The sequence below is a fragment of the Notolabrus celidotus genome, chromosome 13, assembly GCF_009762535.1.
Source record: "Notolabrus celidotus isolate fNotCel1 chromosome 13, fNotCel1.pri, whole genome shotgun sequence".
NCBI classification, from domain to species: Eukaryota; Metazoa; Chordata; class Actinopteri; order Labriformes; family Labridae; genus Notolabrus; species Notolabrus celidotus.
This window is the reverse complement of record NC_048284.1, coordinates 6,374,399-6,387,996: the sequence shown is the minus strand read 5'-3', so window position 1 is coordinate 6,387,996 and position 13,598 is coordinate 6,374,399. Positions and strand designations below refer to the sequence as shown.

At 40.9% G+C, this 13,598-nt stretch overlaps 1 protein-coding gene across 1 annotated transcript in view; it reads right to left on the bottom strand.

The window, feature by feature from the left end:
• The window catches only part of si:dkey-71h2.2 (low density lipoprotein receptor adapter protein 1), a 62,049-nt gene extending 48,570 nt beyond the window's left edge, over window positions 1-13,479 (bottom strand). The window contains exon 1 of the mRNA XM_034698985.1: window positions 13,124-13,479. Coding sequence (XP_034554876.1) covers window positions 13,124-13,208 — 85 coding nt within the window. The 5' untranslated portion in view covers window positions 13,209-13,479. The remainder of the gene's footprint in view (window positions 1-13,123) is intronic.
• Between the last annotated feature and the right edge of the window lie 119 nt (window positions 13,480-13,598).

The window sequence follows — 13,598 nt, the reverse complement described above, 5'->3', positions numbered from 1 at the left end:
TGGGATTTAGCTCTCCAGAGGAGGCACAAGTTCAAAACAACACACACACACAAAAACACAGGTATCTGCAGTAAAAATCTCCCACAGACACCAAGAGAATAAAAATCGAAAGTATGCTCATAAAGACTCTTCCACCTGAGTGACAGCATCCCATCTAACAGACAGCTGCCAGACATCAAACAGTGAAAGTACCTGGGTGAAATGACTGCACTGTACACGTTTGACAGGATGCTGGGTTGTCTATGTGTGTGCATGTGTGTGCATGTGTGTGCATGTGTGTGTGTGTGTGTGTGTGTGTGTGTGTGTGTGTGTGTGTGTGTGTGTGTGTGTGTGTGTGTGTGTGTTTTGCAGCTCTCCAAAGATAGTGTCTCTCAGTTTCCTCGTGTTGCATAATTCACTTCACTTCAGGGCAGGGAACCTTGTTGGTGTTAAAATCAGCCCAGAGAGAGAGAGACCGCATACATACGCATGATAATGATGAGCCATATAAGACAGTTTGACTTATGTGTTGGTGTTTATGGAGGTGAAGCTGGAGGCGGGGCATGTTTACATCTGAGTTAGACTGAGGGGATGAAGGATGCCGCCATGGTCGTTAAATTTAATCATTTGTAGCCTGTATAAATTTAAGCTTGAGGCCTTTGAGTTACCAGTCACTTACAACACATACTATATATATATATCTATATATTCTGGGTCATGACAACATTTTATACACTTTCCATAAAACAACTCACAGGGGTCTGACAAAGAAAATCAATATAAAATATGACGTCGGAGCAGTTTTTAATAACATAAGGCCAAGGCTACAAAAATCAATATTTGTGGAGTGCTACCGTGAAGAAAACACACCGACAGCTTCAAGTGTATCAGGAACGACACAGCATGTGAAAGAGGTAGAAATACTAGCATGAAATTTTGATAGAGTGTATGAACTTCAAGTCGTTTCAATCCAAGATACAACTGGATCAACACAGAAGTTGGCTTTCTAACATGAGTCTGGTCCTGCTCGAGGTTTCTGCCTGTTAAATGGACGTTTTTCCTCGCCGCTGTTACAAGCTAAATACTGTGAGGTGCAATGCTCATGGTGGATTAAGATGAGGTAAGACTGAGTCTTACCCTGTCTTGGTGTTGGGTCTTTGTTAATAATTTAACATTGAGTACGGTCTAGACCTGCTATGTTTGTAAAAGCATCTAGAGATAACATTTGCTGTGATTTTGCGCTATACAAATAAAGATTGATTGATTGAGAAGAAACTTTGACATTTTCCTAACATGACAAACAGAACTTGTAAGTTTAACCAAACCTGATGCAACAGCAGTAAACAAACACACACCTTCTACAAAGAAACGTTAGATCCTCACCATCAAAGGGTTTTCACCTAAAACATCCTCTGTTATGCTCAAAGCTCGAGGATGACTTAAGGGGACTCTCTTGGGCATGTTGGGGATTTAAGGGCATTAATGAAGAAATAAGAGTTGAAGAATAAAAGGAGAGATGGGCTCCACACTAAGCTTTGACTAAACCAAGACCTATGACAGGAACATAATTGAAGCATTAATACATTTAGAGGCAGTATGTCAGCTGCAGGATTTAAAGCACAAGAAGACAAGTGCAACAAGAGGTGTGAAGCACTTGTCGACCCAGCGTGAAACCATGAATACCGTGATGAATGCTGCAGAGTCTCATGTACATAATCCAAGCTACAGAACCCTTTATCCAGCTCGCTGTTCTTCCTCTCAACTGAAGTAATGCAGCCCAACACAGCAGGATGTGGGTTAATAAAAACATGCTTTACACTTTGTTTACATAAAAGGTGAATTCATCAGTTTTTTGTAACACAAAATATAAGCTACACTAGAAGCTCAACTAGTCATAGACCTTTCTGGAGTCCCTGAGCTCCCTTGTCTTGGAGGTTTCTCTTGAGTCTGTGCCGCTGTGGACATTCCAGACTCAAGCTGCTACAACTCTGTCTGTCTGTCTGTCTGTCTGTCTGTCTGTCTGTCTGTCTGTCTATCTGTCTCTCTCTCTCTCTCTCTCTCTCTCTCTCTCTCTCTCCCTCTCTCTCTCCCTCTCTCCCTCTCCCTCTCTCTCCCTCTCTCTCTATCTCTCTCTTTCCCTCTCTCTCCCTCTCTCTCTCTCCCTATCCCTCTCCCTCTCTCTCTCTCTCTCCCTCTCTCTCCCTCTGTCTCCCCCTCTCTCCCTCTCTCTCTCTTTTCCTCTCTCTCACTCTCTCTCTCCCTCTCTCTCTCTCTCTCACTCTCTCTCTCCGTCTCTCTCTCTCTCCCTCCCTCTCTCTCTCTCTCTCCCTCTCTCTCCCTCTCTCTCCCTCTCTCTCTCTCTCTTTCTCTCTCTCCCTCTCTCTCTCTCTCTCTCTCCCTCTCTCTCTCTCTCTCTCTCCCTCTCTCTCTCTCTCTTCCTCTCTCTCTTCCTCTCTCTCTCTCTTCATCTCCCTCTATCCCTCTTTACAACCCCAATTCAGTCTCAGCAGATGTGTGTCTAACATGAGTCTGGTCCTGCTGGAGGTTTCTGCCTGTTAAAGGAAGTTTGTCCTTGCCACTGTAACTTGCTAAATGCTGCAAAGTGCTCTGCTCATGGTGGATTAAGATGAGATCAGACTGAGTCTTGTCTGTAAGATGGGACTGGATCTTATCCTGTCTTGATCGTAGGTCTTTGTTAATAATATAAGAGAGTATGGTCTAGACCTGCTGGTAACATGGCTAAAAACAACACCAGACAGAGAGTGGGGCGGTTTGGATTTAAAAGAGTATGTAAATTATACTTCATTTAAAGAAACAAGACAGGAAACAATGAAAAAGAAAGCCGTCACAAATGTGTGGAAAGCTTCACAGAAAGGGGAAGCTAAGTGTAGAAAAGTAGGAAGCCTGTCTGAGCAGAGCCGTCACTGAGCTAGCTGTGCTTTTGACAATAATCCAACTAATCACACTGTCAGGGGATTTAGCTCATGTAGTTCTCTTGTGACAAAGTGTAGGGAGTCAAAAGGTCAGGCGCTCAAACTAAAATCCTCTCTAGTGTTACTCTTACTGCGAAATGACTGCATTTAAACCTGATACGTTGTTCATAAGCTAAAATGTTCACTTCTTATAAATGGGGAACAGTTTAATCCATGAGAGTGAAAATACAAAATCCGTTTCAGTTGTATTCACCAGCAATAAAGGATGCTGCCGAGTTACAGCTTCTACAGAACACTGATTACCTAATCATAATGGCGAGGCCTTTGAATATCTGTAATGAAAGGACCCTGAGGGATGCACGGTGGATTTCTCAAACCATTTACGTGATGCAAACGGCGCCACACAACTCGTGAAGCTTTTGATCGAACTAAATCCATTAGACAGGTAACTTTCTCCCGAGCACGTTCCATGAAAACTAATTAGCAGCACTTTATCATCTGATCTGTGCTCGGTCTGTGACTGAATGTGTGTGAGCATGAATTATGCAGAGTACAGGTGGGAAATGTGCTCTGTTAAATCATCGGCTGACACACTGGAGCTCAGCATAGTACACATATTGGCTTAACTAGTTTTATAAATGACTGAGTGGAGACTATAGTGAGTGTAGACTGCAATGAACTGGTTTCTCCTTTAAGCGACTCCAATGACAGACAACACGGTTACATAGACAACAAAGTTCTACAAAAAAAGCTGTCCTCTGATACTGTTTGTACTTTTGCAAGGATTATCCTAAAGTACAAACCCCTCTATATGAAGCAAGAACTATTAACGAGCAGATAAGTGTATGGGAGCTCACAGACTGATTGGGGTGATACTCTAGAAACTTGGGATAACTGTGTCAAATCAACTTAATGATTAAATTTCATCTTCGCTAGTCAGTTTTAGAATTACTAGTCAGTTAAACTAGTTATAGTAAGTAATATTTTTATTATTGCAGGCCTGAAATGCCGGTCATATGCTGTGTTCAAGCAGCAACCTCTGGTCTTAAAATATGAAGCCCATGTGGAAGTGCTAAAAACTGCAGTTCATTGAGCGTCCACTAGAGGCTGGCTGCAGAAACACAGGAAACCACATACACAAACATTCAAAAAGTTGATCTTTGCAGCAATAATAAACATGTTTACAGCCTGGTGACTTGATTGACAGGCGGGCAGTTATCAAAAAGGCTAAAAGGCCCGCCTCTTTACCTTACACTAGCTCGGACAAAGTTGTGTTGAGTATTTCCAATATGGCCCCCACCGACCATTGATACAAACAGGGCTTCAAGAACAGATGGGTGACCCCACGGATACTACGTCCATTTCTTATATAGTTTATGGAAGTGTCTAAGATGTAGCACAGCCAGCTGCCACAAGCCAGGGCTGTAGCTTTGGTAAGTGGCTACTGACATGATATAATGCTCTACTACCCTGATGTAAACAGGCACAATGATGACAGATGCCGTCTTGTAGCATCGCTCGGTTTGTCAGTATTTTGATCTACAAAATGAAGAAGGTGTATGTAGGCTGTGTCTGTTTGCAGCACAACCTGTGAGAAGGATCAAAGGCTGGTGGTTCTAGCTCTGCTGACCTTAGCCACAATCATTAAATCAATTTGACATTGTTTACCTGCAGACTGTGTGATCTCTTGTTTAGCCATGTCAAAGAAATTGTGCTCAAATTTGACTGTTCTGTGAGTGTTTTCTTTCCTTTAGACAAGGTGGTTAGTCAGAAACTGAATATGTTTAAATCAGAAGGAAATAAGACACTCCTGAATATCCCAACTAGAAAACTCATCCCTATCTAATATTGAACAAATGAAAACATTTCTGTTTAAATTAAGTACAACTCTGAAAATCCCCTTAAAATCAAAAACACCTCTAGAATACTTCCCATAACTTCAACCTTGCTTCACATGTTTCTGTTTTCCTCTCCTGTGTTTGTTCTTGTTGCATCATTTTGTTGTTATGTGTGTTACTGCAGACAAGGCACTGCTGCAAAAGGTCATGTTCATATGCAAATCCAACCTTTACTGTAGATATCATCTTAAATAAATCAAGTCCCCAACCCCTGAAAGGAGAGCATTCAGCCAATGTAAAGGTTAGCAAGAAGCATGGTTTTATTTCACCAGGACAATAAATGAGGATTACCCTGGCAGAGTCACAAAGACTAGCACAAATTGGAGGACATTTTTTGTTGTTTTTTTACACAAAGCCAAAATTCAGTCTCTTGAAATGGAGTCAACATGAATTTATATTTTGATTTCTATTTCCCAAAGAACTGTTTGGATCACAAGAAAAATATCTGACAGAATATCTGAGATTAGTATTCCTATGAGCAACACACAAAACCACATTCACCTTCATTGCCTTTTTTAAGGTAGCAGAAAACTTACAATAACTGAATCTGACAATATGCATATAAAAACAAGAATATCTGCTTGCTGTGTTGGGAAGTTATGGTTACTGCTTTTCCATCTACACAGCCAGATTATGCTGTATTTGGTAATCCCAGGCTGCCTTTTTGATGCTTTAAACACCCCTCATAAACACAAACCAAGCGCTCCATAAGAACCCAATTATCAACTCCTCATCTCATACCCTTACACTGGCAGCAGAGGAATCCCTCTTTATTTGCAACACACTAATCCCACTCTTCATCCCTCTCAATCTTAATGCACTGCTGACATCCCCTCTATCACCACCCTGTATATACCCACCCATTGCCTCTGCTCATCCTCCTCCTCCTCGTTGCTCTGCCCCTGACTCATGGGTAACTGAGTCTTAACGAGCCAGTGAGAGATAATTGCTCCTCGAGGGTCAGTACCGACTGACACCACTGCCTCCTGCACGCCATTCAATGCAGCCCCTGTCAGCTTTAATAGATCTCCAGGCTGGACTCACTGCTACAGCTCCCACCCAGTCGAACATAATGACTGTGGAGTCCACTAATTTCACATAAAGCTCCTCTATGGACTGCAGGGTTTAGCAGTGCAAGCTTCCTGTAAGCAATAACACTCTTTAACAAAACCACTTAAGCTGTGTATTCATAAACTAAATTAAGAGAGACTTTTCTGTGCTTCTTTGATATTGAGCTGTGCAGCAGAAGCCAACACTGATACTTACAACACCAACATCATTACAAAAAGCAGCCAAAGGACACAGTCCTACTGGATTTCACAGAGTCTGTCCCAAAGCTGCACCATCTCAAATTGATGCAGCCCTGTACAGCACGGACGTCCTTGGTGCCAAGGGCAAGTGTGTGTGACTTGTGAGATAGAGAAAGGTCCATTCTGCTGCTCTGTGACAAGATCCAAAGGGATGGCTCGTACTCCAGGCACATACTGTGTCCTCTGCCGTCCTGCCAGGGGCTCTGACCTCACCAGATGACGACCAGCGGCCACGAGAGGCGAAGGGGAAGTGCTGTGCATGCCAGAGCTCTGAAGACTAAAGACTGGCTTTATACCAGTCCAGAAATAGGTCATTTTATGGTGCCACCCTGGAGTGGATATGATATTATTTACTTGTTAAATGTGTGCCTCTTTAAAGTGTTAGTTTGACTTGCGATGTTAATGATCCTCCTGCATTTGACTTGCTTATCATGCCGCCTGTGTGTGACCTCCTGAGGTTGTACAAATCCAGAAGGAGGGGTTTGGTTATTACAAATAGTTGTCTCATGCTAATGGATCAGTCAGACTGGCAGTAGAATAATAATCATGAGGGGAGTATTTATATCTAGAAAAGAGATGACTACCTTACATAAATTCATGAGACTCTAAAGCACATTCAATTCCAGGATTACTTTTCAGAACTTTTCTAAAAATACATCTGTTGGCTTTATTCATCTTTTAAAGTAATGGCTTTTGGTCACTCAGACATCGGTGGCTATTGCATGACCTTTGTGAAAACAGCCTCTACACTTCACCACTGTTTGGCAGATGATACAGCAGAAAATAGCAGTGCAACAGCTGATACATGATCTGCACAGATCAACTCCGATGATTTGGCTTGCAATGTGAGCCATTAATGCAAATTCATCATCCAGGTGGAAAATAACTCCAGTGCCTCTAAATCTCTCTGCAGAGGTGCAGTAAAAAGAGACAAAACAGAGTGTTGTGTTTCACTCTGAAGGCCAATGATAAGAGGTGTGGAAATGAGTTTGGAAAAAAAACATTTGAATAGCAGCTGCTGGAACTCTGTAGTGAAAGTAGAGTAATGTTGGATATTCAGTCAGGATCACTCCTGTCCAACCTAAAACAAACTTCACTCTGCTGCTAACTTAGCATGAAGCAATATTACAAAGTAGTCAATGTATATTGCATGTGCATGATGCATGGTAGGTAATGCATATTGCACTACAAATAATATATATTGCATGATAGATAATGTATATCACATGGTAGATAGTGGACATGGCATGCGTCCTACTACATTGCACTAAATATTGTATATAGAATGGTAGATCATGTATATTGGATGGTAGATATATAAATTATATATTGCAAGGAAGATAATGTATGTTATCCTTTCAATGATGTATAGAATGTATATTGCACTGTACATAATATATACAGCATAGTAGATATTATTTCTAGCATGATAGCTAATGTATCTAATATGTGTACAGTGCATGGTAGATAATGTATATGGCATGTGAAGAGTGGATGTGGATAATGTTTTTTGTCATGTGCATAGTGGATAACAGATAATGTATTTTGCATGGCAGATACTGTATACATCATGTGTATTGTGTATGATAAATATTATGTGTTACATGGTAGAAAAAAGTATATTGGATGGTAGATCATGTATGTTGCCCTGTAAATAATATATATTGCATGGTGTATATTGTATAGCATGTGTAAAGTGCATGATATATAATGTGTTTTGCATTGTAGGTAAAGTATATTGCACTGTAAAACATATCAATGCATTGTAGATAATGTATATTGCATGCACCCATTATACTGCCCTGTGCTCACTCCAAAAAACTGAAGACACCATTTGTTGTTTTGCATGACTCACCAAAAAGGTGCACTGCAGGATCAGCCGGTGCGATTATTCACATACCACCTGTGTAACATTGCATGGCATCCGCTATATACACTGTGTGCTTCTGTATGTGTCCAACACAAGGGACAACATTCGGTCTAAAAATATGAGTCCAATATGAGAGGAAGTGCTAAAAACTGCAGTTCATCGAGGATCCGCTTGAGGCTGGCTCCGGAAGAACCAGAAACCACATACACACCAATTAAAAGAAGACAATCTTTACAGCAGAAATAAACATGTTTACAGCCTGGTACAGAAAACAAGAGTAGTCTGGATAGCTCATTTATTGATCGGCACACACTGTACAGGGGGTGATTTTTTTCATAACCGAAGATATTGAGATTACAAGTTTTCTAATTAGAAGCACAGCTGACTTGATTGACAGGCAGGAACCTCGAGCTGTTGGCTAGGAGGCTCAAAGCCCGCCTCTTTACGTCACACTTGCTCGACAGCAGCAATATGGCTGCCGCCGACGACTGGCCTCAAAACAGCGCTTCAGAAACAGATGGGTGACGTCACAGATACTACGTCCATTAGGGGTGAGTATTGGCAAGAACCTTGCGATACGATACGTATCACGATACTTGGGTCACGATACGATAGTATCACGATATCACATATTGTGATATATGGCGATATTCTAGACAGTAAAGTAAGAAATAAATAGATGGTGTATTTGTAAATCACACAATATTACTCAAAATTGAAAGGACAAATTAAGTCAAAACTATTTGATTGAAAACAACTTTTCCACTTTATTGTTTTTGAAATACTGAAGTCCTCTTTTAGTTCCAACTCGGCTAAAACATGAATTTTTATTTTGTACCAAAAAATCGATTTTAAGAGTTGAAATATCGATATTATATCAGAAGACAAAGTATTGAGATATATTGCTGTGACAATATTTAATCACAACTCTAACGTCCATATTTTATACAGTCTATGGTCGAACATTGCTATAGCTCAAATTCTGACTTTTTGTTTGTTTCACCCTACTTGAGGGATTTCTGACTTCTTCTTGTTGTTTTTGGCTGGTCCCAAATTTGACTGTATCTATGACTTATAACCATGGAACTATCTGAACCATGAGTTTTGAGATCTTTTGCACATCAAGAAGGAAAAGAACAATACCATGGGGGATCAAAAAAGTCTTCTGTACTCCTGAATCCTGCATCCCTATTGCTTTTTCATTGCAGCCTTTAAAAATAACTGTGACTCAACACTGCAGAATACATTATGTTGATGGAAATGAACACATTTGAACAGGGAGATTACTATTGTGGTCATACATAGACCCTGCCATCTCCCGCTTGATGGAGAGTAAACCTCTTTGACAACTTCAAGTTGTTTCTTTCCCAGTGTTTGATGATTGACAACCTATCATTATTGATACCAGAGGATGATTCAGTGATGAGTCTATTATGCTGCTCTTGAAAAGCCAAAGCAGGTGTGCATTTGTCTCGTTCTAATCTCAAAATTGCCCCTCATGCCTGCAGCCTGTGTGTTAACATAAAGGCTTTCAGATGAGTCTTTTTTTTTGATTAATCTACCTGGTGAGAGTGCTGTCATGATTTTTACATATGCTTGACAGTCATGGTACAAGCATTAGACAAACAGGCAGACCTGTCATTAACATAAGGGGGTGCATTTCTGAGAGGTGTGTTAAAGATTGATTGGTTCCTCACTTAAGTGTTGGTTAAGGAGTATTGATTTGGTCTCGGATATAATATTGACTTTCCATTACATAACCAAGTCCTTACATTATTTCTCTGCATAATCTCATTATAAACCCTCAGTGAACAAACAAGACTGATGAAATTGATCTCTTCTTTAAAACTTCACTCACACCTAATTTGCAGCTGCAATGTTGTCTTATTTGCATTCCATCAGCCAGCTTTGTCGCATCGCCACATGCTGGCATACAGATGCTGTCCTCTCTCCAAATTGCCTGCTAAGTAGCTTCTGGACATGGGCAGCAGTCACTGTGTCTGCGTGTAGCATTTGTGACTGCTGTGTTCACGTTTTTCCAGCCTGATTCCTCTGGTGTCTCTCAGACACAAACTGCTTCTGTCATCAGGCAGCTGGATTCTGCTCTGATCATCCTGCTCTTTTTTCCCCCTCCTCTCTTTCTGACATCAACAACAGAAAGAAGAAAAGCACAAAGCAGAGTCTCTCGCCAACAATGTGGCACTGACAATGTCTTAAAAAAAACATGTTGATGGTTTGTTTGTCAGCTTTTGTTATCATGAATTTCCCATGGCTGTGACAGGGGGACTATGGTGAGGCTTGCAACAAAATAAGATTAGAAGTTGAAGTCCATTAGTCCTCTGAACCAGAGAAGACAACCTGTCCCTTAATGTTGTCATCCCGTGCTCAAATCCAGGAACTAAAAGCAGACAAAGTCATTTAGGAGACTCATTAAATCTCCAATCCAAAGAGAAAACTTTTAAGTCCCACAGACTTACACTCATTACTCAATAATTTATGTAAAACATTTCCTAGAAAGAGCGGAGACACCGAGGACGTTCTCCTGGCTGTGAAATTAATCAGTCATGTTTAATGGAAGCTGGCATGGGCGGCTGATTATTCACAGAGAGAGAATCCAGGATGAGGCAAAAGCAGCATGCTAGCATTTAAAGGCAGCGAGGGGCTCGTGGGTGATGTAGCTGAAGGGAGGGAGCGTTCAAGACAACGCTTCACACATCAGTGAGACAGCAGGGCTGCAGGCAGCAGAGCAGCCCCTCACACACTGCCTATCACTGTGACAAGGTTCAATGCTCTGACCCTTCATTCGGTGCTCGCAGCCTCCTGTGCTTCACACTGAAGTAACCCAGGAGCAAGTGAGCACACATCATATGATATGATCTCAATCATCTGATTAACTGGGAGCTAACGACACCATGCTTCAAGTACTGCTGTTATCTTTCACTACTGATTGATTCTCTCTAAAGTCATTCTGAAAGTGTGGAGTTTACTTTAAACAGCATGTGTTATTTTGCCTTCTATGCATCTCTGCAAATAACCTTCATGTGGGCGACTTGTTCTCAAGTGAAACGGTGTTGAACTGAGATCTACCTCATGTTTCTGCATTGGAAGATCAAAAAATACTAAACAACAATGTCAATATTGATTATTATCCAAAAGATCTAGCTCCAAATCATGCATTTGTTATTGTTTCTGTATTTTATTGCACAATTATATCAACTGGATCAATTAACTGGGCTACAACTAACTGTTTTTGCTTTTCAATTTCAAACAAATCTTGTACTTTTACATTATGGTGACATATTGTACATGCATGCATCTTCATCCACTTTACAGACCCTTACTTCACTACATTATGCAGCTCTGCTTTATCACCAATGCAAAGTCTCTCGCTCACCATTTGCATACTTTATGATTTGGTAGGTTGAGCATCAGACGACACTGAGTGATACTGGGAAAACTTTCATCTCAGCTCTATGGGTACCAGGTGCGAACATCTAAATTTAATCTACACTGTACTCCGATTTTGGACACATCTGGGGACGACTAAAAAAGTTACAACCACTGAAAGTTACTAACAATAGACCTTTCTGGAGTCCCTGAGCTCCCTCGTCTCGTAGGTTCCTCTGATTCGCTGCCATAGACGTCCTCCTGATGAGGACGTTCCAGACTCCAGCGGCAACAGCAACTACTACTACTTCATACTCGTCTTCATCACTACCAATGCTCTCTCTCTCTCTTTGTCTCCTCTATCCCTCTTTCCAACCCCAACACGGTCTCAGCAGATTTGTGTCTAACATGAGTCTGGTCCTGCTGGAGGTTTCTGCCTGTTTAAAAGGAAGTTTTTCCTTGCCACTGTAACTTGTTAATACTGCGAGGTGCAATGCTCATGGTGGATTAAGATGAGATCAGACTGAGTCCTGTCTGTAAAATGGGACTGAGTCTTACCCTGTCTTGATGTTGGGTCTTTGATAATAATTTAACATAGAGTATGGTCTAGACCTGCTCTGTTTGTAAAAGCATCTTGAGACAATGTTTGTTGTGATTTGGGAATATATAAATAAAGATTGATTGATTGATTGATTGATTGATTGATTGATTGATTGATTGATTGTGTCATTTTTTTAAATATGATTCTGTATGGCTCCTACCTTGGCCAGATCCCTCTTGTATCATAGACTTTTAAATCTCAATAGGACTAAAGGTTTAATAAAATAAAAAATATATGAAGAGTTCATTTGCAAAAACAGTTAACTCACTTTTGAAAAAATAAAAAAATGTTTGAACTCTTTTTCTAATACTAGCTTTTGGTATGATCAATCAACTGTGGTTGGGTGGCTTTGACTAAGTCGAAATGATTTTACTAATCAGAGATATCTTGAAGATGTAACTTTCTTAGGAATCTATATAAAACATAAATCCATTTTTTGAAAATGTTTAAAAACGGAATACCTGTTTTTGCAAATGAACTCTTCATACATAAAACATGACCTGCTGCTTATTCAGCTACTTGTTAATGCAATAAAAATGTCAAATGAGGGAAAATGCCAATCACAAGAGGGAGTTTACAAATATCTTGCTGGGTTTGTCAACAGTCCAAAACCTGCTAAAGTCGAGTTAAAATGCTGTAAAAATTAATAAATGTTGCAAATTTTAGAAGTGGAGGAAACTTGATAATATTATTGTTCTTATAAAACAATTAGAACAATTAATTGATTGAATTAATGACTGTAGTTGATCTTTTTTGTGTATCGACTACTCGATTAATCAGCAAACTTCCCATGTTTAATTGAATTACTTAGTTATTTATGCTCCTGCTGTTTGCATTAGTGGGCATTTGGGAGCAGCTCACACGGAAGTAAAAACAACACAATTACTAAACCTAATTAACAACACAACACTTAACACTAAATGCACTTTTTGCACCAACACAATGTTAAATCGAGCTCAGATCATTTTGGCAACAAGACAAACAAAAGCTCTCGAGGAAGAAACACAATACAGTCAGCAGCCAGAGGCACATAGTGTCCTGCCTTTCCCTCAACTGATACATTTTCCTGCCTTTGCAACATCGCCAACATCTCAACAACATTGTTCCACATCCACGCGTGAACACACTCTCGCCGTCTCACTCACTTTCGTGCTTTGAAGTTCCCCATGTGTGCCGCGGGACTCCGGGGCTCTTGATAATCGCTCTGCCGGCGGATTTGAGGGCATCCATCCCGAGGTGTGTCTGCTCTCCTGCAGGTGGATTCCCCAGTCTCTCCGGACCACAAGGGAGGTGGATACAGCTCACGCTTGGTTTTAAAGGCAGATGCACCAAAAAAAAAAAAGGAAGGAGGAGAACAGCAGAGAGGAAGCCCCCTGTTGTAGTAGAAGACACCCTGCTGTGTGGCTGCTGCTGCTTGCTCTTCACACAGAGACTGAGGAGCGGCACGTGCACCTACTGCACCGCTGCCAAAGTTAAGGGCGTGTCCTTCCAACCTTGATGAGCTCACAGTCACCGGGCGCCCTTTAAAGTGCTCCAGTCTGAGGACCCTAATGGAAAATCAGTAGTGGGAAGGACTCACTAATGACTTTATGGCTAATGAGCGTAATTGAATTTTCTTTG